This window comes from Macrobrachium rosenbergii, chromosome 55, assembly GCF_040412425.1.
Source record: "Macrobrachium rosenbergii isolate ZJJX-2024 chromosome 55, ASM4041242v1, whole genome shotgun sequence".
NCBI lineage: Eukaryota > Metazoa > Arthropoda > Malacostraca > Decapoda > Palaemonidae > Macrobrachium > Macrobrachium rosenbergii.
The window spans coordinates 86,314,230-86,341,667 of record NC_089795.1 but is presented as its reverse complement, the minus strand read 5'-3'; the positions used below and the strand labels follow the sequence as shown (position 1 = coordinate 86,341,667).

General features: G+C 36.3%; 2 protein-coding genes across 5 annotated transcripts; one reads left to right on the top strand and one right to left on the bottom strand.

Moving 5' to 3' along the window:
• On the top strand, positions 1–14,376 carry LOC136835588 (cyclin-dependent kinase inhibitor 3-like). 3 transcript variants are annotated; one of them, XM_067099293.1, is made up of 6 exons: positions 1–251; positions 2,533–2,624; positions 3,705–3,805; positions 7,053–7,275; positions 7,915–8,050; positions 8,817–14,376. In XM_067099293.1, exons 2-6 carry the CDS (start codon positions 2,548–2,550, stop codon positions 8,895–8,897), a joined length of 618 nt encoding a protein of 205 aa, XP_066955394.1. In that variant the 5' UTR covers positions 1–251; positions 2,533–2,547; the 3' UTR covers positions 8,898–14,376. The 3 variants fall into 3 exon arrangements, with proteins under 3 accessions (XP_066955394.1, XP_066955395.1, XP_066955396.1); XM_067099294.1 differs by having other exon boundaries at positions 105–234; XM_067099295.1 differs by lacking the exon at positions 1–251 and adding an exon at positions 368–387.
• Positions 14,377–15,536: 1,160 nt separating this feature from the next.
• On the bottom strand, positions 15,537–24,952 carry LOC136835578 (glutamate receptor-like). Of its 2 annotated transcripts, none has more exons than XM_067099267.1 (9): positions 24,876–24,952; positions 22,956–23,198; positions 21,559–21,686; positions 20,971–21,092; positions 20,495–20,726; positions 18,740–18,888; positions 18,066–18,155; positions 17,193–17,359; positions 15,537–16,982 (listed from the first exon to the last, which is right to left on the bottom strand). In XM_067099267.1, the coding sequence occupies exons 1-9, from the start codon at positions 24,920–24,922 to the stop codon at positions 16,766–16,768; spliced, it is 1,395 nt and encodes a 464-aa protein (XP_066955368.1). In that variant the 5' UTR covers positions 24,923–24,952; the 3' UTR covers positions 15,537–16,765. The 2 variants fall into 2 exon arrangements, with proteins under 2 accessions (XP_066955368.1, XP_066955367.1); XM_067099266.1 differs by having other exon boundaries at positions 21,550–21,686; positions 24,876–24,940.
• Between the last annotated feature and the right edge of the window lie 2,486 nt (positions 24,953–27,438).

The window sequence follows — 27,438 nt, the reverse complement described above, 5'->3', positions numbered from 1 at the left end:
GTGTACCGTAATGCTAAATTTTAAAGCAGAAAATGGGTCACATCGACTGGAAAACAGGTCACATTAAATAGAAAATAACCCAGGAGGTCACGTTGATGACCTATCTTTAGTGGAGAGGTCACAGTGAACGGTTCCGCGAAGTGTCAAACAAGTTGGTTTTGAGGGCTCGTTCGATACGTCTCCGGTCGCCTACTCGTTAGTGTATTTACAGAGTCGTAATAACGCCTATTGATTGTTAGTACTGATCTTCTGTGAGTAAAAGCACTCTAGAATATTAAAGATGTTTCATTCAAGGTGTTTTTTATGTATGGACCGGTTTAAATTAGCTTTAGGGGTCGTTATTCCTTGGTTAAATAACCGGTGTACGATCGAGTCAGTGACCTCCAGGTTAGCCTGATTTAAGCCTGGGCCAATATTTATAGTCATAGGGCCTTTAAAAGTAGTCATTGTTTGTCCTTTCCTCATGAATTATATTTAAAACTATGTTCTTATATGAGGTAGAACTAAGTATTAGCTCGGCGTAGGGTATTTCCTTTAAAATTGACCTTTTCTATCGGAGCCTATTTTGGTTGCTTATCGAGAATTTACCGTTATTTTTTTGCCGCTCGACTGTAATTAACCAGTAATTAACTTCAGAACTGATTATATTTCTGCCATTACGCATGCAGTGTTATAGAGGAACTTTTGGTAAAAAGTGTCATTTCCTTCACCAGGGGGTCGTAGCCCCCCGGCTAAGTAACACGGCCTACTAGGTTAGGTTAGGTTAGGGTACATTAGGTTAGTATGGTTCCTTTTACAATAGGTTTCCTTAGCCAATCCCTTCTTGAACATATGGCGCCCTATGTCTCTCGTATTCGTGGAACTGTTCCATGTGGTCCGTGCGGAGCTAATACTTAGAAATACCGAATTATATTTAAAACTATGTTCTGATATAATAAGTTTTCCCATGTCACTGCAGTAGGAATATGGAGGGGAACATACACTAAGCTGTAAACTAACCAGGCCCAAGCCTACTTCAATAGGCTATCAGTGGCTGGGCTAATCCAGGACTCGGCTAATATATTTATGCCTTGCTTTCCTATAGACCTACAGGTGAAACTACAGGGTAACTCCACATGGACTGGCCTATTACCTTGGAAATTGATTTGTCCTATACTTTTAGTGTTGCAGATGAAGGAGGCTGGGTTGTTTATTGTCGGTCATTATTATTAACCTCACATCTGTATCGGGGATCCTTTGGGAACAGGGTATTGGATGGGGTAAAACACAGGGAGAGAGAATGGATATGTTATTGTTATGATGGCCACCCTGGAATGGTTCCGTGCATATGCATGGCATAGCCAATGGGAGCCATATGTTCAAGAAGGGATTGGCTAAGGGAACCTATTATAAACAGAACTATACTAACCTAACCTAGCCTAGTAGGACGTGTTACTTAGACTGGGGCCTCCCGCCCCCGGGACCCCCTGGTGAAGGAAACTCCTCGTTTTACCAAAAGTTCCCCCATAACACTGTGCATGCGGGATAGCATTCCAGGAAGGCCAGCATACAACTTCTGAGTTTAATTACAGTTGACCAACAAAAAAAGAGCTTAATTACAGTTGACCAACAAAAAATAACAGTAAATTCTTGATAAACAGCCAAAATACTATAGGAAAACTCAATTTCCAAGGTAATACCCCATGCAGAGCTGTTCTGTAGTTCTACCCATGTTGGTTACTGTATCACAGATTGTTAAGGATATCCTAAGCATCATTGTTCATCATCAAGTTTGGTTTATGCTCGTACCAGACTTGACGCAGGACTACTAAGCCTAACAGAACTCCACATTTTGTAGCAACATAAAGTTGTTAGGCAATTAGACTCATTACTTTTATAGTCAGGTAGACATCAGTTCAAGGACTGTCTTTCGTGTCACTGGCTAGTCTGGCCTAGTTAGTCATAGGCCAGTCTTTAGATTATTTTAAAAGTAAAATCTTTACTAAGAATGAATCATGTCCTCAGGCTTACTTTTTCCTTTTCAGATGGTTACATAGACTAGACTCATTCCATCATCCATCTTATTGTGTTTATCTAGGCCTAGTGAACCCCTTTATGCTTAACTGTTGAAATTGATAGTTCATGAATAACTTTAACTCTTGTTTCATACATTTTTCAGTTGCTAGTTTAGGCCTGTGTATATAATTTCATCATTTAAAACTTTTTATATTAAAGTCTTTTTAATTTTTGCGACAGCTTGTTGAATAATTGAGGTGCCATGTTCACAAGAGTTATCCTTGAAATATTTCACTAACTGTAGGCCTATATGGTGTAAGAAAGTTGCATAAACTGTTTGGTTTCCACCAAAACTGATAGATATTGATAGTCAGTATCGTATTATTTAAGATCTGGCACATTGGTCATAGGTTAGCGCCCTTTTTTTGTAAAGCAAACCAAATGTAAGAATGGGCATGGTTGAGCAGTATCATATATTTTTGCCTTAACATTTCATTGTAAATAACGTACAGTAAAGAAGATTTTATTCATTTTCAGTTCCTGGACAGCATTATGTTTGATTCATCAGATGAAGAGGAGCCAGGGCTTTCGGCAGCTGCCCCACCAACACAGCCATTGAAGATTGATTGGTAGGTCTTGATACAAAGTACTGTAAGTGTTGAATGGTTTACCATAGATACATTCTGTATGTATAGAGGATGGGTAAGCTTGGTGCCGTGTACAGAAGTTTCCTTGATTTGGGGAAGATTGTCAGGTGTTTGTACAAGATATACATCACTGTATTGATTTACCATTCCATTATTTTTCTCTACTAATTGCTAAGTCAGAATTGTTTCTTTAACCCATACTAAGTGATAGTTGGGTAGTCCAAGAAGTAGCCAAAATGGGATGTGATCGATCTCATGCTCACTTCCTACGTTAAGAACAGATGTTTTTTGTCACTACTGGATTGACTAATGTTTGTATTTTTTTTTATCATACCCTCTTTTCATCTATTTTATGAATGTCCAAATATATGTTTCATGTACCAGTATTGTTTTATATTTTTCATATTAATTTTCTTATTTACTGTATTTTTATTTCTATGTTTTTGTTTTCAACTTTAAATTTTTAATATTTACTTTGATGTTGGGAAGGATTTGTTATGCATACAGTATGGAGATGCCTCACAATGAAAATGGAATACTTATAGGCTATGCTAATGTTTACATTAACTAATGTAGTAAAATTGGCAAAATGTAACTACAGTCCAGTTTAACTGTTCTTGAAATTTTGTGTATTCAGCATATCTTCAGGGAAATATTGCACCCAGAAGCATATATGTGAATTATTTTGACCTTTTTACTTGTAACTGGGAGCTCCAGCAAAGTTTAGGGAACTGTGAGAGAAGTAGCTGATGATTAAAGTGACACAAACCCTAATTTTTCAGAATTCATTCTTCACTATACTGTACATCCTAGGACAAGTAGTCGTATGGCCTAAATTTATATAACTCACTAAGCCAGAAATTAGGATGAATTATCCATTAATGCAAATATACTGTTTATATACTATTGTGTCCGTACTGTTACAAAGTTATAAAGTAGCACAAGTAAAAGTGTAGGAAGGTCAGTATGTCGTGAACAAACTGTGCAGCATATGATATATTTCAAAAATAATTCTCTTCTTTTATTTACATTTCCTATTCATGTTGGTTATTTTTTTCACAGGCTTAATATGTCGTTCATGGATTGTCCTCAAAGCGTAGCTCTCAGTGGTTTGCCCGGATGTCGTTTTAGAAATATTTGGCAGAACCTTGCCAGAGACCTAGGTAAGTTTTCTCTAAAGTGAAAATTTATTTTTGAAGCTGTGCAGGAATCCCTCTCTTGTCCACTTCGTACATAATCAAACCACACTTTTAACTCACCATTTTTTCTCTGCAGAAGTTAAATAAATATAATTTCACAAAATCACAAAAGTGTGCATAAAACAGTGTACTATGTGAAGGATTCAATATTTAGAGCAAAGATGAAGCACATAATTTGGGTAGGAAGCACTGTTCTAATTACTTTTGCTTAGCCAGGCAAGCTTGCATGTGACTATAAGTAGTCCATTTGCCTGAATGTGATTGTTGTGCACTGATTCGCTAATTGATGTTGAGGGTATTAAGGGAAGAGATAGTGGTTACATGATTTGGATGTAGGTGGAGGAAAATTCTCACACTAATCACCTTCAGTCTCACAACTCTTGCTTGTTAATTGTGCAGCCTGAATTTTAGTACATTGTGCCAGGTTTATGTCCCATGGTACCCACAGCCATTGCTGGCTACTGTAAATTCTCAGCCAACAACCTCTACTAGGTTAAGTGACGCTGATTTTGTTGTTGGTGTAATAATGGGCATACGTCCAGTCAGGTCCTCTATTCCAGTGATCACAGATTTCATTTTTCTTTGAACCATTCAAGTTATTCTGTCTCATATATCATGGGTTTTGTGTTCCCCCTCTGGCAGGTATTTTTCAGTTAGTGGAATTGAAAAAGCTCATCCAGCTCTTTGAAAAGGATGCTCCTTGGGAACAGTTTCAATCTAATAAAGCCTCAGTATGATCTGGTTCAAGAGGTATCATTGCTAGAGGTCACATTGAAAACAGTCTTTATGTTAGTGTCTGCATCACCAAGATACATGCACTATGAGGCCTTAAAGCCACACACGCTAGATTGAGTAATGGTGTGACTGTTGTTTTATACCTTACTCCATAGAAAATATGCAAATGACAAGTAGCCAGGATGTAGGAGATATGCAGATGACAAGTACCCTTTGTCATCTTATTCCTGTCTTGTCACAAGTAACAAGACAGACCAGTGGTTTGTCCAGTGAGGGCAGTTCAGCACTGCGTAATCTTTACAGGGCAGAAAAGCAAGCAGTGTGTGAAGAATGCAATTTCTCACCGGCAATGGTAAGTAATCATGAAAGCCTGCACTAACTTATCAGTAGATGAAACAGAGCAGGCAAAATTGCTGGTCCATGAAATCAGCACCATCTTGACTTCTTGCTGGTTTTGCCCTTTAATTTGAGTACAGGTCGGGGATCTAGCAAATAGCTAAAATCTGCAAATACTTAAAACCCTCTAAAAACACTTTGCTAGTCTAAACACTGAAAAACCCTGTAAAAATGCATATACCTGAGTATTTTAATACTGTAGTTTTATCACAAAAAGTGCATTTATTCATGAAAATTCTATGAAAATACAGTAATCAGTGAATATTTTCAGTGAAAAATACCGCAAATGGGCGAACCGTGAATAATGGCTAGATATGTTCTGAGCAAGGTGAGTCCATGAATCATGAGGGGGTTTACTGTACAGGTATCTATTGGTGCCAATCCACCCTTGCTACTTTTTACTAAAGATACCCTTCACAAATGCTTGGATTTGTACTTGCTGGGACCAATAGTTGTGGCAGGCCAATTGTTACCTGTGATGGAAGACACTGAGCATTTTTCATCTTCTTCGTAACTCCATCTTCATTCAGCCATTCATGGTAAAACCTAGCAACATTGACTTTTGGGATTACTAGTTTCTACACTTTGTAAATGGTGTGTTTCAATGCTAAACCATAGGAGACTTGCCAGATGCAAGCTCCTTGCTTTGCACTATGAGTTTATTCCTGTTATGAAAAACCCTCTTGAATTATCAGGCTCTTGGTCCATTAATCTTAATCCCCAAGTTATCTCCTTGATTCTACAGGCATACTCAAGCATACAGGAGTCACACATATGATTGATGAAGTTGTAAGATAACAGATTGAATTTTTATAGCTCAAAACTAGTTTTTCCATACATATGCATCAATTGTGTGCTGTATTGAGTTCCCTCATAGTCATCTGTTCACATAAGTGATGGAAAGCTGACATTTCAAGGCGGGAAGAACAGCACAAGTCATTTAGGGAGTGAATCTCCATATGATAGATGAGTATTTGTACCGATGTAGAAAGAAATTGCAAATTCAAGACAGCATTCATTTTTGTTAGATGTACAAATGTGAAGCCTTTTATCTCATTCCCTCCTTTAAGTAACATCACATTTGTCTTTGTGTTGAGGGAATAAGTGGCACTGATAGGTGAGTGATTAGGTGAGCCCCTTTCCCCCTTACTCACCTGCGACTGATGCTGCTGTAGTTGACTATTGTGTTACTGCGTTTCAACAGCCAGACCAGCCTTCACTGAAGGTGGCCCATATATTAAGTACAGTACATTAGTTTAACCAGAACACTGAGCTAATTAATTTTGCTCTCGCAGGGCTGACCCCAAGGATTTGGATGTAGTAAGGATAAGATTTCAATTTTTTCATCTAATTGCAGCCATTTCAGAGTTCTGGCATGTATATGTGTAAAAAATTCAAATTATCATGAGTATCTTTGCTTTGTCATGGCATTCTGTAAGTAGGTAGAAATTATAATTCTTAGAAGCAGACTTATCTACACACATGATAAATCTCTAATTATCTGAATTAGAAGAGAATGATTTTATAGTCTGTAATTGCTGTCTTACCATCCAGTAATAGTAAAATTGTTGTTTTTGAGTTGTAATTACATGCGCATATCTTGCTTTCTGCTTAATCACTGAACTGTCTTGCTCATTATATTGTGCCTTTTATATGTTACAATATTATAAGACAGATACTTGTGATTTATTGATTTTGTACAATTGCAGCTGTGACCATTACACCAGAATTGAAATAACTTATCCTTGTAATAAATAAGTAATGATTCTCATTGCTGTAGTTGGGAATCAGTATCACAGTTCTATAACGTGTGAAATGGATATTTAACCTAGAAGATAAATTGACTGTAACATTGCTTCCTGTGGCAATTGCCCCTAACCTGGTGACAGGGTGTCACAATCATCAGGAAATCTCTTTTAACCAGAGAACTGTTTTGGATAATTTTATGTAACAAGACTGATACTGTACTTTGTCTCCATTTTAGTCAAATGCATAAATGTGGGTGCTTTATAAGTTGATACCTTCCTTTGTTTTATATCCATAATAAATGGTACAGTACATGATGCTTTTCTCCTTTCAGACAAAATTGAATATTTTGGCATCACAGATGTTGTAATGCTGATGACGAAAGGGGAACTGAGAAAGTACAGAGTTCCAAACTTAATGAATGAATACGAAATGAGAGGTTTGACAGTCCACCACTTCCCGTTTTTAGACGGAACAGCGCCACCTGTTGAAACTGTCGTAGATATTATCGATTTAGTACGGCAAGCTTTGGAGGCCAAGCGAAAAATCTTAATTCAGTAAGTTGCATTGAATTTTGTACCACTTTATACAGTATGTATCCAAGCATGCTAAATCATTCAAATTATGTAGCAAAATTGAATATTTTATATGCTCATTATTTATTGTTATTACCTTTAAATTCATAAATTACATGACATGAATTGTCATAATTTCACATTCACTGTTCATGAGATTTCCTGTATCTAAGCATAAACTTCACTTAGTGCTAAACTTCACTTAGTGCCAGTCCTTTGTTGTCCTACAGAACTAGGAAAACTGGTGTGCAGATTTTAATAGGAATGTATTCCCAAAAGATAAGAATTAATTTAATTCACACAAAACTTTGTTTCTGAAGTAGGGAGGAGGAAAGTATCCGAGCTGATATAACAACTGTGGTATTCAAGTAGATTTTAATATTTGGTGTTTGGCTGTATTTTAATATTGATTTTGTTCTTTTAGCCTGTGCTTTGGTAGGAAAATATCGTACCGAATATTTATGATACGATGTTAACAGTACAGTATAACTAAAACCCTGCTCCTCCCTACATATTTCTTTTTTATTCTACAGAACAGACCCATTTTTCAATAGCTGATCCCATTAGTATTATCGAGTACATTGAGTAGCTACGTACAGTAAATGCTTCATCTCTCTTCAGCTGTATTGGTGGCCTTGGCCGAGCTTGTGTCATTGCATCCTGTCTTCTCCAATATTTCAACAATTCCTTAACGCCAGATCAAACCATTTGTCACATAAGGGATCTCAGGGGAGCAAGGGCAGTTCAAACTGTAAAGGTATGTACTTAGTTAACGATTCCTCTCTCATCTAATGCCGATTTGTAGTGCTTAATACCAGCTAGTATCCAGACAGATTTTTATTCACAGGACATCAGGTGCTGTATACGTAGTTAATGGGTTTTTTGTATTGGCTGTCAGTGAAAAATTGAGATTTTTCAAACATTCAAGTAAAGGGCTCTATGTGTATTATATTTTGAAGTTGCCCATGATTAATAATTATTGATAATTAGGACTCTGTTAATTGCAAACTCTGGCATGTGACATATTCCATTACATAACACTCAAACCGTCCTTAAGATTACAGTTCATCTGCTATATGAATACGCAGTTACCAAATGTTATGTGCCTTCATTATGTATCCCATATATGCTTGAAAACAATTTGCAAATACCAGTTTTATCTTGTACAGTACAGTATACTCTGTAAAATTTTTTCTGGAATTTGTCATTTTGCTTCATTAACAAAATCTGAAACCTTAGGAGGTAAATCTACATAATCTGCAAGACCGTTGTTCTTGTGTGAGTTAGTATGGAGTTTCCTCCCAATTAATGGGGAAGGTCCTACAGCGTGCCTGTTGGTGCACATTCCATCTTTGGTTTTTCCTTTGTTTCCTTTTCTCTCTCTCTTGCCTTGGCCACCCGAGTTCAACTTTCACCTACAGTACTTTTAATTTCCATGCAGTCAGCCAAGTCTAAAAATATGACTCTGGTTTGCTTAAACTGTTTCATGAAAATGTGACAAATCCTTTGTTTGTCCATTTCAGCAATACAACTTTATTCAAGAGTTCCGAGCACTTTTTGAGGCATGGATGGATGAGGACATAGATCGGTCAGTATCTCGCTGACTAAGGACTGTATAGAGTAACCAAAGATTTTAGTGCAATTTTGTGTAATTCCACTTTCAACTGGAGAACCTTAGTCATTGTTGTCAACAAGTCTTGCAGGACTGAAGTTGACTCCATTAATGTTTCACTATAAAGTATTTCTTAAACACAGGAATAACCACCTTAGTCATTGTACAGTAGAGTAAGATATCAAGAAGCTTGTATATTTGTTGCATCAAGGAAGGTACAGCATTTAATGCAAAACATGTGCTGTGGCAGGGTTCAGAGAAAAAATTTACAGCAACCAAAGGAAACTACTTGTGGAGATCTAGATTTTTAAGTTGGAGTTTTTTAATCATCAAACATCCAAAAGCTGTACCCTTCAATGATTTGTGTGCATTTTATTTTGAAGTTCTAGTTAGACGTATACTTTGTATCAAAACTGGTTTGATTGTGTTAAAAATTTGGCCATTATTACTTCCTCAGAATATTCCTGTATCTTCATCGTAATAACGGAAGCTTGCACTCATCTGAATAATCCCTGGTCTTTCACCTTTTCTGAATGTTTAGAATCTTTCAGCATACGAGTACATGTCTCTTGCAGCGAAAATTTGTTACTGCTGCGTCAAAAATTAAGAACCAACCATATAATGTTACAAAAAGTATAACCCATTTGAATCTTTCATGCTTTGCCACCATACACAAGAAAGTATTTTTAGCCTGTGAACAATATTACTCTTTGCTTCAGAGTCCTTACATAATTTTACCATCTATGCTTGATTGAAATTGTTTGGAAAAAGAATAGAGAATCGTTACGAGTGGTAATTTGTTTGCTTAGGGCCAACGCTGAATTGATACCTTAATTTAGTTTTTACTTTTATAATTTATTTCTGAATTAAATTACAGTATCGATCTTATGTTTATAATGAGGTGTGCCAAAAATTAGGATTAATATGAAACAGTAGAAAAAGTTTGTTTTTATCAAAGCAGACTTTCGATCTGATTTTGGAATTAAGAAACTAAGGCTAAAGCATTCAGGTTGAAAGAAGTACAGTACATTTCTCAAGTATATTTTGTTTTTTGCAAGTTATTTCAACCTAATTGTCAAACATTTGCGGAAAAATGTACTTTTTTCGATATGCCATTTGTCATCACTACTCCTTGAAGACTGTACACTCATCATTGACAGTAGGTTCATCCATTGAAAATTAACTTAGCAGTTTTGTGTGCATGTTTTAAGGATTCCACTATTGAAAGTAACCTTAGCAGCCTTGTGTGCATGTTTTGCGAACCTAACATAGTACTGTACTTTACATACATTTGTAAAAACTGTTAATATTGTAAAGATATAAAGTATTATTGATTTTTTATTGATGCAATTATTGCCTCATCTATATATATGTATTGCTCCCATAGTACTACTTATCATTGCATAATAGTTCAAGATATTTGTAAGTTTTATATTCATAGAACCTGATTGATTTACGTTATTTATTTTAAAATGCATATGACAAGTATACATTGTCTAGATTGTGATAAGACCCCGCCGAGCATTTCGATTAATAGTTTCAGTTTTATGTGGCTGTCTTGCATCCCTCAAACAAATTCCTCTGGCAAAAAGATTCCTTATTTTTTTTTTCAGAAATATGGTGTTCTCTTCCATGATTTAACTGTTACTTATCATGCTTATTGTGAAGATGTTTCATTACGCCCTTATCCCCAAAGACTGACATAACATGATACTGTTCGTACTGTGTGATGTGTGTTGTGGTTGCTCCAAAATAGGATATAGCCCTTAGATTTTAATCTTATAGTGCTTCTTTGACACTGAAAATCATCCTGTGCCTTAAACCTAGCCGCTGTAAATATCATTGACACCTCTGTCAGCTTCATAGTTTTCAACTCTTGCTCAAAAACTTGCTATCCTTCATTATATTGAGACCCATTAATCATAATTAGCCTCATTTTATGTCAATTGAACCCAGTTGCCACCATCTTAGAAGAAACATTTACACCCTCATGCCCAGTCATTAGTCTGCTCACTACCTACAACATAACTTTCTTCTTTGCAGCCCCATCAGAGGTTTGCAGTTTATTTAAAGTGGGCACAGAGTCCTAACCTGTTTTTTGTGCTTTCTTATATATATCTCTGTTATTTGCTCTTTCACTTACATTTTCTGGAAAGTTTGTGTATTTATTTCCCTTCCCCTTAATATTTAGAGTGTAAGGGTTTGTTTAGATTTTTCTTTGCATGCCTTTCTGCTTAAGTTGGTGTCATTCTTGTCAGATAGCCACCATGTCCATATGAATGCCCTATTTCTCTTTTGATATTCATGAGTTCCTTTGTAATTTACTTTGCATACTGGCTAGTATCTCCAGTTTTATAGCTCAACATTCTTAGCACATATGTATCTTCAGGTTGCCTGTAGACGAATGGACTCTTAACAGCAGCAGAACTTTTTGTGGTTGTTCGCCATTTGGCTCATGCAGTTCCTCAGACATTCAGGAACCTTTAAGTCACTTCTTGATGGCGACCGTATCGGCTTCACCAGTTGATTTTGGGCTACTATACTGTTAGCTGTAGAGTTCTTTGCAGATTGGGGTCACTTAAGTCATACATCCAGGAGTGTCTTTCCTGCCTTCTTTCTGACATCCATCATTTTTTTTGAGTCCCCAAAATCAAGCTCTCTCAAGACTTTTCTCCTGTGTTACTTCCACAGTTTCTTGGTTGCTCTTAGTGGCCTCTCAGGTGGCCCTCACCCAGCTCAGAAGCATCACCTTTGTGGTTCAAGTGCTCTCCTCTCCTCTGCTGGATAACCTTACCAGGGGGCATGTTGTCCATGGAATACCTGCCCATATGCGCAGGTGTTTGGTGCATGCACCATCTGCTGATATGTCTTCCATTGCACCTTAGATTTCAGACCTCGTCGTTGGCTCTGCTGTCCGCCAACAACAGGAAATGGACTCCTTGTATCGGAATTTTCTTCTCTCTTCAGAGGCTCTTTTGCTTCATCCTCCTAAACTACAATTCAGGCAAATTACAATTAATGGGTTTTTGTATAGGAAACGGTTTTCAAATAAGTTTTAATTCAAACCCATTAGTCATAACCTTTAGTGCCCCCTCCTTTTCCTTTGCTGTTCCTGATGAGAATTTGAATGGATGAGAGAAGATGTAGGCAGACAGTGGACTGTGGGCTAGTCATGCATGGGAGAACCTTTCTTTCAACTCTTAGGGTCATTCTGACTGGGTCCACTTTTCATGGAATAAGGTTAGTTTGTGAATAATGGGGCTTTATATAAAAACTAGTTTTAAAATGTTTTGTTTTTAAAACGGTAAAGTATTTGATTTCAGTATTCTAATCACGATAAACTCCCTTCAGCCCTCTTACTTAATGGAGGAGTGTGACACTGGGAGAAGCTGGGAAATGGTATCAGTGGTTTCATGTTTCACGTATCGACCTAATATCCTCCTCCACCTTTGCAATGCCTTTTACTTCCCAGGAATGTAGTTGAATGGCAGTGATTACTGATGCCTAGGAATAATGAGCAAAGCTTTTTACTAGTTCATTTGTCAGTGATCATCAGCAGTAAATAGAGCACCCATTGGAACAATCCTGTGGTGGTGATTAAGGTAGCTGCATTAGGTATATAATAATTATGAGAAAAATCATTCCTTTTCAGTAAGCACAGAGAAAGCTAGATTCTTTAATGTTTATTTAGCAGCATTGGGGATTCTAACCAGATTAGAAAGGTTAACCCAGAACTCATTGTTGACTGTTGCCATTGCATTTTGTTGGTAGATGAAGTCAGTCATGCCTACTGACTTTAATAACAAAATTATTTATGAAATGACCTCAATACCATTCTGTTGTGATGGCAAAAGCATGCTATAAATTCTGTAGTGTACTCTATTAGCAATATGCACTGCTGGAAGGCTTCTTGATACTGATGCAATGATCCTTCAGTATACAAGGTAGTCGTAGTTTGATATAGCACTAACATATTGACTACACTTGTACCAAATGTCCTTAGGTTTGTTTGTTATTCTGTGCAGTTTGTGCTTGGCAGTCTTAAGTTGTTATCTTAGCCCTGCTTGTCACAGTTTTCATCTTTGTAACTGGTTATAATAGATAAGCTGATAAATGAGTTAAATGGAAATATTTGAATTTGGTACCTGACATTGGGAACATTCTGTAAATATCCTGTTTGTCCAATGATGTGAAAATTTTTAAGGTATCATTGTTAGGTAAATGATTTGAAAACATCAGTGTAGGATGGCTCTTTCTGAGTGCTGTAAACAGATATCACTTGAGAGCAAGGGATGGGAATTGTGTTAAGGCATTACCACTGTAGCAGTCTGTCACACTGGTTTTATCTCCTTTCTAAATGCCGCTAGCTTTATCACTTACCTTAAGCCCTTTAGACAAGACCATTTGGCTGAAAAGACTAGTAGCAGTTTCCCAAGAACTGAATAATTTTTGTGAACAGATGTTTATAAATAAAGTCCCTTCTTTTCATTTTCTTTGATCTATCTCCCCTGGATGTCTTGTTTGCCATTGTAAATCTTGTCCTTTTTACAGTTTACTACAGTATTGAACTAGAGAAAGTGCCTTTCATGTAAGTCACCCAACTGACAGGTCTTACTGTATTTAAAAGAGAAGGTTGCATCAGAAAATGTGTGATGAGTCTGAAACTGTAGTCTTGGTAAAGATCAGTGTTGGATTTTGTAGTCATAAACTTACACGAATCTTGGATGCATTTCCTCATGGCAGAAGTATGGTATTTTTAATAGAGGAGTGTGTGACCAGGTATTTATATCATGATATTTTGCAAAAATTCAGTTCAATTTTAGCCAATAAGGTCAGTCTTCAGAGATATTTAACTACTCAGCGCCATGCAGATTTTAATTACGTTTATAAATGATCTCGAGTTGTGTTGGAATATTCATATAACTTCTGAAAAGATATTAAATGATCAAATGAGAAATGCCGTGAGATTTGCAAGGACAGCCACAAACATGAATTAAGAGACAAACACTTTCTAAACCAAAAGACAATGAAACAACTGTTTACCAGTCATGTAGAATGTGTGTCATGCACAGTTATGATAAAAAATTAGTTGCTAATGAGATTACACAGTTGGAAAAAGTTAATTATTCATTATTGTAGTTTTATGTTAGGTAGTTTCCTACAAATTTTAATTTATTTTTATATTCCACTAATGAAAATGCACTTTGTGTGGTTATGATATTTACATGTTGCTCAATGTTGTGTTAATAACGCACAGTAATACTGTATGTTTGACTTTCCTTACGTCACTCGTTTTATGTATGAAGCATTAGGTTATTGTGGAGATAAGCACACAGCTCTATCTTTACAAAAGTAAAAGCTTCCCCTTGTTTGCTTGCCAGGTTTTTTTTTTTTTGCCGTGAGCTTGTTCACTGATCAATCCTAGACTTTTGTAAAGGGAAAATTATCAATAAAATTTGTCATTTTCTTAACATTTGCTTTTCACACACTGTAGATACAAATCCCTTTTACCTAAAGTTAACTTCATTTACTGAGAATGGTGAGAACAAATTAGTGCTACTGCTTCAACTGGGTAGAATATTCTCAGGAATCAGTGAAATGTGGCATTTATAGAAAGTATAGTCCACATAAACCATTAACTTACACTGGTTGTCACTGAGCATGTGTCACAATACAAAAGGTTCTTTGTAGCGACCTTAAGTCCCCCACTGCATTGTTTCCTGCCTTTTACTTCCATTTTGTTCAATTTGTTATCTTCCCACTCAGCTGTCCAACTTCCTCAGTACAGTATTGACTTGCTCTGATTTTCATTTCTCACCAAAGAGTAAGTCCCTTGGACAAGCCTTATGAGAGTATGGAAAGGCCAACTCTGTGTTTTTGGTAAACAACTTTTTAATACTTTACATAACCTCAGGCCATTTGATGCTATAAAGATTCATCATTTCTCTACACTGTACAGTAATCACCATTACCTTAACATGCTGGACTGAATCACTTTGAAAAGAAAAATTCCATACTGTTTTAAATATGCTGAACAGTGGCCTATTTGCCTTTAATGGTGCAATGCATATGAAGTCCACTCATCAGTAAGATAAAATTATTTCAGCTTCTCTGTGATAGAGTGCTGGCTGTTATTGAACATTAGAATTAACTTTATTACCTGATTAGTCACTGAAATACAGATTTATGACTAGGGTTCTTCATCTCTTGTTTAAGTTCTTAAAAGAAAAATTACTGTCAATACAATTGAATTAGAACTAAAATTTCATTATAGCCTGCTCTGAAATTTTGGTATTTCATTTGCTAATTTGACTTGGAATACCTGTATCAATACATGAGTATCAGAAATTTCATATATTGGGAGAGTTTAGCTGTCACCATTACTGAATTGCAAAAGAATAATACCCAGATCATTATAAGGTTGACAACGGAGTAAGTTTCCAAGTAAAGGGGTCAAAAATGAAACCCCTACTGTATCATAGTCTTGTACCATACTGGATATACAATTCTCTTTTATGATTATCACAAACCACATATATCTTAGATGAAGGTGCAAACAACAGCAAGAAATGAAACAAAACAATGTGGCAAATTAATCCCATGATGTGTTGGTTATTTTTGGTGTTGTGTAGCTATCATTGCAATTTTCATAAAGAGAATCAATGAGGACACCTTAAATCTGAGTTAACAATGCAGCTAGAAGTCTACAAGCTGTCACTGTGCTTATGTCCAAAACCAGCAAACTTATCTGAATCAACCTTGAAATGACTTGTAGAAGTAAATAATACAAATATATGTTAGAAAACAAAATATTTCAAGAAAGCCATTAAATGTTAGTTGTCACTAGTATAAAGTGATTACATACCACACCATTTCAAATAACCTTTTTACCACATCATCAGTAAAAGGTATATTGAAATGTATTTTTCATTATGCATCACACTTTGCTGTCAGAAGTTAATGATGAGCAACAAGCACAGTTTTGAGAGAGACATTTTTTGAATTGCTGTGTCTTGGACAAGTGATATAATGTACTGTACTGTGTGGTTCTATATACTGTAAGGAGAATGTGGTTAAGGTACCAAAGTTATTTATCAAGTGAAACAGAGAACAGTTAAAAAGTTGAACTTGCAGGGCGGCCTAAATACAGACAAAAGCTATCACATATAAAGGAGCTTTATTTAGCCTAGTGTACCAAGTACATTGTGCACACTGTAGACAATAGTAAATGTTTTGCAGCTTCCTTTCAGCCCCCAGCTGAAATTGCCATATTATAGTTTTCATCCATTTCCTTAGGTGTGCTCCCACCTAGTTGTCCAATTTCTTAGACTATCATGCTCTAATTTCCACTTTTCAGTGAAGAGTAAATCCGTGATGCAAGCCTTAGTGCATGTCCACACTAAAGCAAAACATAAAATAAACAAACATCTGCAACTTTTTTCATGCATATCAAAAACTGATAGAAAACAAGTCCACGATCGTCAGTGGCGAATGAACCTTTGGAAAATGCTACATAAGTGTACGATGTGTTAGAAATACCAATAAGCTGTTGACTTATATTACACCTGTTTGTGATGTGTGTGGGATAAATTGGCAACATGTATTTATGACATGTTTTACCCCAGTGTGATCACACCTTTATGTGAACTTAGAAATGTGACTAGGCTGTCACATTTCCTGATCATGTGTATTGTATATACTATGAAATAATACATTCTGATATTTTATATAACAGCACATAAGCAGTACAGGCTATAAGTAAATACCGCATAGTGTTTGTATCCTATTCTCTCTCTCTCTCTCTCTCTCTCTCTCTCTCTCTCTCTCTCTCTCTCTCTCTCTCTCTCTCTCTCTCTCTGTTCATTTCTTTTGAACTATTTTATGAAAGAGCTTTTCCACAATGAACATTCCAGTTGCGATCATCCACCCTGCTATAAGCAGATAGAAACCAGCTTGCAGCTGCAACACTGTGAAAGGCTCAGGGCTCTCACTATCGATGACATCAGGCCTCTGAGCTTTCAAAAGCTCATCATTGGAGAATTTTTGTATTAGTCCAGTTGACATCAACCAAATTAATCTGTAAACATCAATGATAACAACAGTTATGCCGCATTTAAATCATAAACCATTAAATACAAAATGTAACTGCATTAATTTTGACAGGTATGATGTGCTCAATAGTATTATAAGAAAGGCAAGTATCGTTCATATGTTTCAGGAGTAACCATGTGACTAGTATAGTGTCTTTAAGAACACAGTGACGCAAAAAACACTTAATTTAACTTACACATCATCAAAGGCTTCCCTGTAAGGAGAACCATTGGGACAGGCAATGGCATATCCATGGGCATTATATTCATTTTTAGCAAAGTGGAACTTTCGTTTTCCTCGCAGATTGGCACGCACTTGCCCTCCCATGTGGCTGTTGATGTATGCATAATTTCCTGTAATGACCTGATTTTGCAGGATTCCAAACAGAAAACAATTAGATTTTATTATATCCTTCATTTTAAAGTACAGTATTAAAATCATTAAAAAGACACTAATAAAATATTGTTACACACTGTTCCAAAGGGAAACAAGATGCCAGTCATTCACTGACACAAAATGAGTCCTAAGTAAAAAACATCGGGTCATTTTGAAGTTTGAAGATTATCATCAAATCAAATAGTATGTAGAAGTATTTGGTTAACAAAGCCTTGCTTCTCATTCATTAGAATTATTATGAGCAATGACAAAATTCTTCCAGTTCTTGAAGGAAAATGACCGAGTGGTGGGCTGAGATAATGTACCAAAGGAAGGTTTATATACATTCAGTGTCTCAGAAAATGAAAGATCACCACAGTTACTATGACTCCATTAATAGTGGTTATTAAGATTAAAATGACCACCAGTCTTTGGGAAAGGTTGAACTGTTGAATATTTTTAAGAAGAAGAATACATATTACAGCATAAACTGACAACCGGATGAAAAAGCCAAGAAAGCACAAAAGCTACCTGTTTTTGCACCAGTATTCTATAGCATTGGTTTACTGGTCTAAAATTTAGTGACATTTTATATCAGTCAATCTTTCTGCAATTTTTGTCATTCTTACCTGTTTCATGGATTATGTTTATATATTTTCCTCCTGAAAACCTTGCCAAAGACTCAGCCTCTCACCTTATCTACACCTTCATCCCAAGACTTGACACAACCAATGCTGTAGTCAAATAGTGCCCAAATGTCAACATAGACTTTTTGTGTCGTCATCTGAGGGAAGTGAATTAAAATATATTTATAAAGATAAGTAAAGCTACAAATTTATGACTGCATGCACTTTGCAATATAGAGAGAAAATGGCTTGGAAGTTTACAAATTAATAACTTCTAATTAATTACAATAAAAACTAAATCTCAAATCTGCTGGTGCAACTCTGCATTGCACCATACATTTACAGCATACTATTTTATTTCTAAGGATGATATTGCTACAGTGAATTAATTCCTTCATAATTATATATCATACTGTAATGACTATCACTAGTAGACTACAAGACTGCACTTCACATTTCATAAACTTTTATCTGCAACCTCATATTAAGTTTTATGATCATCCTAGCCACAACCTTAAAAGAATATTGACATGTAAATGAATTCAGTTACACTTCACAGATACAGTATTACATAATTTCAAAAGCAGAAATCAAAACAAATTAGAGCAGCTTATGAAAATTAGGAAGGATTTGTTCCTTACTTGGGTAATATAGGAAAAAACAAATATTCTTTGTATAGCAAACTGTCAGAAAAAATGGACGTCTTTTGTCAGAGAAATGAAAACACCTTGTTGCTACTCACACTGAAAAGGTATTCATTGTTGGATCCGCACACAGTAAGCATCTTTGTCCCTCGATGCCTAATAGCATCCAAGAGGTCGTATAAAGAGTCAATTGGTTTCTCATAAGATGGCACTGACAATACTGATGTCAAGACGCCTGAGTATAAAGCTGGAATGAAAAAGTGAAATGATGTGGACTGTAGGAAGCATAAATGGATATTCCCTTTCATCTTTCACCTGTGATACACTGCCTTTGTAAACACAGCACATACTATAAACATAATATAAGCAGGACTACTATGAATCACAAGATTCTTAAGAAAATGTATGTGATTATGGGCAAGATAAATTTTGGTGTCAACACAGAATCACTGTCCCTGTGATCTAGGATTGACAGGTTTGAGGGACCCATAGCTGTACCTACTGAGTCATAACCAGCCATTGCTTGGTTCCTCAAGGTCCTAGCTTGACTGGAGAGGGGACTTGGACACAGATCATAATTATGTATTTGTTTGGTCTACGCAATATGCAACAGCACAGTGGCCTGTCCCTTGTCTCTGCTGCTCATGAACAACCTGTAAAGTGACTGGTTTGATATGGTTTGCTTTAGTTTTGTAAGCACCATCATGTCTCTCTTGTGTGTGCAAAGAAAAGTTTTGCACATACTGTACTGCGTTAATTTTATTTTGGAAAGTTGATAATACTGATTCTTTTAAATTGTGATTCAGCTGGCTGATACAAAGGCAAAAAGGAAGGCAGTATTTCAGGTCCTGGAAGAAAGTTCATTCCAAGAGCTCATATGCATGTTTCATTAGATATCTTAGGGCTGGGTCTCATTCTTGTGGTTGAATTGAAGATTGAGATATTTCTTTCAAGAGTGCTGGGGTAGGCTTCCTTATTTCCAATGAGGTTTTGGGGTTGGTGCCCTTTGTCATCACCCTTTTCAACAAACAAGTCTACAGTTTCGATCTTGATCCGTAGTATACATATGGTTCTTGTTGTTCTCTGTTATTCTTAGAGAAACAAGGATATCAGCAATTGCTAAGACAGACGCAGAAAGAGGAGACTTGTTCTCCTTCTGCACCAGTGGCTTTCAAATGGCCTCTGCTTTGTGTGCAGGGCTCTTAGACACCCTTACGGAACGATTTATGACTTGGAAAAGTTAGTAAAAAATATTAAATTCCGCGAAGATTTCGAATTTTTTCCAACAACAATTTGTGGCCAGTAGCAAATTCTAATTTCTAAAAAAGTGTGACAGCTCATGATCATGCTTTTTATAAGCACCCTTAGGAAGAATATAAGTAAAATAATAGCAGTTTTGGTAGTAAAGTAAACTGTAAAGTACATACTATACTGTACTTTACAGTTAAGTCCATATTGTACTTAACTGTACCAAACTTATCAGCAATTATGCACATACAATCTGAGCAAGGTTATAATCGGTTACACTTAGTTTCAGCTTTACATGCTGTTCCAGTTCACTGCCTAAGTGTAATGGCTTCTCCCAGTTTTATGTCTTCACTGATACACATAACTCTCTCAAGAAAAGTGGGTATGTTAGTCTCATTAGAATAAGATGCCAAGCTTTTATCCAGACTCATTCTCTCTTAATTTCTTCTAGAGCAATGAAGTAGAGAATTCATCCCACTAAGCTTCTATAAAAAAACCTATTAATGATGAAATCTAGATGTCATAAAATTAATGAGGGCACTCACTTATATCAGATTAGTAAACAATAAAAATGAAAAGTCATATCTCTTCTAGCGACAACTAACCAAAGACGTAGGTGTTGAAGACAAACCAGCTGACGAAAATGCATCTGAGACACCAGGTCAGTGGCAGGATCATGCAACCCTGTACGACCATTGGCTTGAACATGCCGAAGGTTAGGTCATTAAGGGAAAGGTCCTTCTCTGTATTCTCATTCAGGAAATATTTCCTCATCCATATAAAGAGTTTCACAGTTGGTCCCATAGCCAGAGTAAGCAAGGAGAGCAGAAGCCAAACCTGGAGAAGAGCAGATGGTCAATTACGGAGAGAGACAGGGAAATTGTTATTGCTTGTGCATTTACAAACTTAGTTTGTGCATTCACAGGAATTTTGTATTTGTATTTTTTACAGAAAAGACAAAACTCTTTATGTCCAAACCACTACAGTTTGTTCATTCAGACTGGTAAAGTTTCTTTCTGATTTTTTATGTTCTAAGAGAAAAATTTTGTTCGCAACAAGGAACCACATGCCATTAACCAACCTCGGCTTTAAATGGCTCTAATACAGACTTTGGGCTGAGAATTTTGGTAGGCGCTGGGGATATGACTGTTGTGGACTCCAAGAAATAAGGGATTGTAAAATCCACTGCTTTCTCTCTGGGAGCTGAAATCAAATGTGTAGTTAATAAGAGAATTACTGAAATGATTAGCAGTTTATCTAAGCATTTAATGACAATTTTATCATGCAGTGTCATGAAGGTTATAATTTCACTTCACTGGTACTTAAGGTTCTTTGCAGCATCCTGCTGGCCCCTAGCTACAACCCCTTTCATTACTTAAACGGTACCTCCTTTCATATTCTTCTTCCATCTTACTTTCCACCCTCTTCTAACAATTGTTTCACAGTGCAACTGTGAGGTTTTCCTCCTGTTACAACTTTGTAACCTCATACTCCCAATTTTCCTTTCATCGCTGAATGACCTTATAGGTCCCAGCGCTTGGCCTTCGGTCAAAATTGTATATTGTATTCTATTCCACTCTTTATTGGCATTGTATACACTTTTGTATAAAAATACAGACTGTCTAATACTTATTGTGGTTTCCAGTCAGTCTGGTCTTACCTGTCTTACCTGTGATCGTCAATTCATTGATAGCCAGGTGAACTTCAAAGCGATGAACTGCTCCAACCATCCCGGTTACTCTCCCATCCTTCAGGACGCCACCCCATAGTTTATCGGGCGTCAAAGATACTTCAAAGCTTCAAAAGAAAGAACCATGCAGTGCGTACATATGTATATAAAGTATACTGAACAACAAAGAAACTGGCACAGGAGAATTTGTAGCAAGAATTAATCACATCTCTAAGTTTCCCATGTTGGATGGAACAAAATAAAAAATTTTCATATTAGAAGACTGACAGGGTTATCAATAACATAAAACCCCTGTTACTTTCGAAATATAACTTAATATATCTTGACTTTTTTGGTATGCCTAAGACAGACATTCAGTACAAGGGAATTCAGTGGCTTCAAGTTATCGTAAAAATGTGGAGATGCCTCTCAGGAACTCAAAACTGTGTTTCAGTATGTAAGTGGAAAATACTAAAACCTTGATAACATGTCCTTGCAAGTTACTGTTATGGACATAAAGTTGCTTGCTCAGTAATGCCAAAAAGGTTCACTTGGGCTGAGGCAAAGACTCTAGGATCGGCATACCACCATAATAACCAATACTCAGCAAGATGAGCTCAGTTTGTGGGGATTTGAATTCTGTATGCTGATTGTCTGAGCGACTCGCTGGTGCTGGGGAGTAAAGCAGTAATTTTTTAAAGTATATTTATCCTGGCTTTTGTGGGACTATCCAGCCCTTTCATTAAATATTGCCTTTCATAAATTATTGCAGTGATAAGATTCAATAACTACTTAAATTGGTCAAACGAAGTTCTTGCTTTCAATTTGAAGGTAATTCGGCTTATTCAATGGTGTCTGTTGCTTATTGTCTTCGTATAGTTGCGCATTCAAGTTTGTAATAGTTAAGCTTAAAATGTCCCATTTTCGATGGAGTACTTTTGACGTTTTCTATATGTCGCGTAGTTCGAAAGCGTTCGGAGATCAGTATCTTTGTAACTTTACAATACGGATAAGAAGTTGACTTTTTATATGTCAGATATCATATTTCCTTGGGTATAATCACAATAGCCTGCTTTGTTAAGTATCCCGCCATTTCCCTGCCACTTAGAACTTAACAGCAACACATTCTTATAGATATGGTTTGGAAATTCGTGATTCCCGAGCCATAACGCAACACTAAAGATAAAATATAAGCATACAGTAAGTTTTAAGAAAATCCATATTCATCAGCGAGTTTCAGTCCACACTGCCAAGAATCTGTAGAAACCTGGCTATCCCATATTTTGGGGCCTTGGTAATCTTAGAAATTGGTGTAGCGTTTTCAAAAACTTTATCAGGAACTTAATTTTCTTCAGCGAGGCAGATATTCTCAATTTAAGCAAGAAATGCGCACTTACGTGAAATTAAACTTCTTCCCGAGAGTACTAAGCACGTTGTAGTCTATTCCTGAGGTTGGTTCAACTCGTCCATCTCCCGGGTATCTCAAAACCCAATAGGGCCAATTCTCAATCACTGTGGCTTTCAGCTTCCTTCCCCCAAAGTCACGGTATGTATCTTTGATCGGACGGTAAAGAGGAGCCCTCAGCGAGATCTTTGCTCCAGAGGTCTTGTTCCAGGCCCACCAGCCAATATCCTGAAGACTGAAAGGAACAAAATAAAATACTGTACAATTGAGCTGGATGAAATTTGGAAAAGGATCATAAGAAAAGTGCATTTTACAGTCACCAGAACTCCCACTGGAAAGGACAGTGGTAGTAGAAGTATAAATAAGTTCATTTAGCTTTACTATTTCCATTCTAAAGCTTTTTTAAATAACATATATCTATACGAAAAATAAGCCAAAATAAAAATTAAATGTTAGCACACAAGCATACCACAAGTTCGAGTTGATAATCACGAAGAAGAAACAAGGATATTATTCACGCTCCATACTTGAAAAATGCTGCATTCACCATTATTCTGCCATTGACACTAACTGATTCAAACTTTGGAAGCAGAGAAAAGAAAGATTTTGGTAACTGGATGAATGTACCCCTTGAAATTGCGACGATCCAGTTATTCTTTGAAATTCTGGCTTGGTCACTTACCTGTCTTTGTTGTGAGTTACAGTTATGATTTCTTTCAGAGATTTCCCTCAATTTATATTCTGTCTGTTCCTTGTTATCCTTAGTTTCATTCATCTGCAAAGAAGTTCTCATGATAACGTTTCTCTGTTTTCAGGTTTTATATCGTAAGCAAATGCCCTTTATTCTCCACCGGTCTCAGATTCCACATGAGACATTTGCTGAGGTTTGGCCTTTAAAGGTAAGCACCCATTATATTCTTACTGTACGATTCTTTACCTTCACTTCAAGTAGAGAGTTTACACAAACTCTAAAGTGATCAGCAGAGTTCAACCGATTTCAGTAACATACCACGTCTCTTGCTTTATGTTTCACTCTGAAATATCTTTATTTTTATTGCCTTGTTTTGGTAGACTTTGGTCTATTTATAGCATTTTGTTAAAGATTTTGGCACTTGGAATTTACTGTAGTCATGTTTATCTCGCTCAGGTATAATGTAAAATTGGCTTTGAGATTTTACTTGTAGTGCTATATGCCATTAAGATCAAGATTACTTTCACTAGGGAGCTTCCATCATCTATAATAACGCACCTTATAAAAGAGTAGCTTATTTTGATATGCTGAGTGTAAACTGATGGTGCCGCACATTCGCTGTAAATGCATGCGTGTCTGCGTATAGGCCTAGACTTAAGCATGCATTTATCGTTACTTGCATACCGTCGAATCTTTATTTTGATGGAAATGTTGCATCTTTTGAATTTTAACGGTTTTCCAAATGCTCAGATTTAAAACCCGTAACAGCTTCTCGTTGCCACTGATGCAGTGTAGTTAACACACGTATTTGCATTGACAGGAATTTTTCTTAATGGTTTATTCAGCTAATTTTAGACAATTATCTGAACATAGATCTAGATACTGATGCCATTTACCTTCCGTGATTTTATTTCTTTATGTAATTCAAAGGCTGATAAACAGCAGTCTATACGAGTTCCAAAATTTATTTATTGTCTCACTTGTCATGTTCAGTCATTAGATGTTTCAACCACTGAAGTGATTCAGTGACATCATCAGACAGGCTTAACGAATATCGTACTTGCTTTAAAATCCAAATTACTGAGTTCGTTTCAAGTGACATCGTGATATTATCACAGGTATTATCATTAGTTAAGATTCAATCCCACTCATAAAGAATAAGCCTGAAAGGCTAGAGTACCCATAAGCCTCTGTGAAAAAGAAAAATTCGTAAGTACTCACTCCACCGAGTTGGTGATGTTGATGTAAGATGTCTTCAACAGATACATGTTGTCTTCAGTATCGTTCCTTACAGCAAATGTTACCTGTGAAATTGTAAATGTACCAAGTAACGGTAAGTTGTTAGGATTTTCTTATATAAGGACGTGTCTTATAATTCTGTTACATTTTTAATTTTTTTTTTTTTTTCAACAGAGATTTATTGTGTTCATTTCACATTATAGTCGTTAGTAGTACCACAGGAAGAATATCTGTCTTTATTATAGATATATATATATATATATATATATATATATATATATATATATATATATATATATATATATATATATGTGTGTGTGTGTGTGTGTGTGTGTGTGTATTATATATATCATGATCTTTGAAGTTTCACCTTGAATAAGCTTGGTTGTCATTGTACATCAATGGATAACAATGGTAATTTTGGCATGCATGAGTGTGCGTGTGTGTGTGTGTGTATTTTTTTATATTTACCTTGGTCCCTTCCCTAATTTTAGCCAAAATATCACTCGAAGTGTCCGTTTGCAGTACAACGAGCCACCAAGTTACGGCTGACTCTAGATATTCTTCACGAATCTGAATTAAACAATGTATATGGCTATAAAGCAATCAATAATGGGCTCAAAGATTTGACACAAAAAAAGCTATAATTTTCTACCACTTTAAACTACTCTAGAAATAAAATAAATGCCTGGTGAATTATTAGAAGAAACTATAATCATTTTTGTAGCATTAGACAAAAAGAAAACGTTTTTAGAATTATTAGGCTACTGTTTTGGAAGCTAGTTATTTATTTGTCCTCATCAGCAAATGATTCAGAAACTAACGATAGTCGCTGGACGATATTTTGAAAATATCGTTTTTTTAAATGTCAGTTGGAAAAGGAGAATGGTAATCTCTTCCATTCAGAGACTATGGTTATTTACAAATATAATTTTCCTTGAAAGTAATGACTTAAGCCCACATTTACTAAAAACTGGAAAAAAGAAGTCTCGTGATTTTTAACCATATGAATTTAAACAATTGAGAAACAAGAAAATCTGAGCGGAATGGAATGGAATATAGAGTTTAGGCCAAAGACCAAGCACTGGGAGCTATGAGGTCATTCAGCGCTGGAAAGGAAATTGAGAGTAAGTAGGTTTGAAAGGTGTAACTGGAGGAAAACCTCGCAGTTGCTCTATGAAATAATTGTTAGGAGAGGGTTCATAGCAAGATGGAAGAAAGATAATTTGAATGGAGGTACAGTAAAGCGAATGAAAGGGGTTGCAGCTAGGGGCCGAAGGGACGCTGCAAAGAACCTTCAATAATGCCTACAGTGCACCCCATGAGGTTCACTGATAGCGCTTCCCTCCTATACGGGGAAGAATCTAAGCGGAATGTCACAGTCCTACCAACCTTGAAGCGGTATTCACGTGACCAATAACAGGTTTCATTTTAACCAAGTGGAGGGGGAACTAACCTTTTGAAATAAGTCCTTGGTCTTTACCAAAGAACAGAGAACCACAATGATTCTGGGACTCTCCAGATGGTTAAAAGTTGTGAGTATTCTTTGGAGTTGTTCCAATGCGCCGTCACAGCTGAAGAGAGTCACTTCGTCCCACTTCTGGAAGCTTAGGTCTAGGGACTCTGTCAGTTCTGTTGGGTAGAACACACAGAGAGAGAATGAGCGCGTTCCATGACCTTTAAATTGATCATTTTAATCTAAGAAATACGAAGTGAGCTGGAAGTAAATGTAGTACATTGTTAGACACATTCTTCCAGTGAAAATATAGAGTAATAGAGATATACGAGGCAAAAGAACAAGAGAGCATGAACAGGTCACTTTACACAGAAATGTTGGTTGCAGTATAGATTTATTTTTAAAAGCAAAGTTTATAATTACAAAGAGTGCGTACTTTTATACCTGAACTCAAAATTATCTTCCAAATATTGCAAAATGAGAAAACTTTCCAGGTACAATTTTTCCTCGACTGCTATTAATACTTGCTTATCACGATAAAAAAAAATATCCAAAATCAAAGTCTCTATTCACTGAGGAAGTGGCATCACAAACGTCGTGGTCTGCCGCATCCAGGTTTAATTTCGTGTATTATACACAGTTCATGGGCATATGCCTTCAACGGTTAAATTAACCATACCTTCAACGATTAAATTAACCACGCCTTTGACGGTTGAATTAACCACGCCTTCAACTGTTAAATTAACCTCCCTTTTAAGTAACAGTTGAATTAACTATGCCTTTGACGGTTGAATTAACCATCCATTTTAACAGTTGAATTAACTACGCCTTCAACGGTTGAATTAACTACGCCTTCAACAGTTGAATGAAGTACGCCTACAACGGTTGAATTAACATCTCTTTGAACGGTTGAATTAACCATGCCTTCAACGGTTAAATTAACATCCATTTTAACAGTTGAATTAACTACGCCTTCAACGGTTGAATTAACTATGCCTTCAACGGTTGAATTAACCACACCTTCAACCGTTAAATTAACCTTCCTTTTTAACGGTTGAATTAACTACGCCTTCAACAGTTGAATTAACC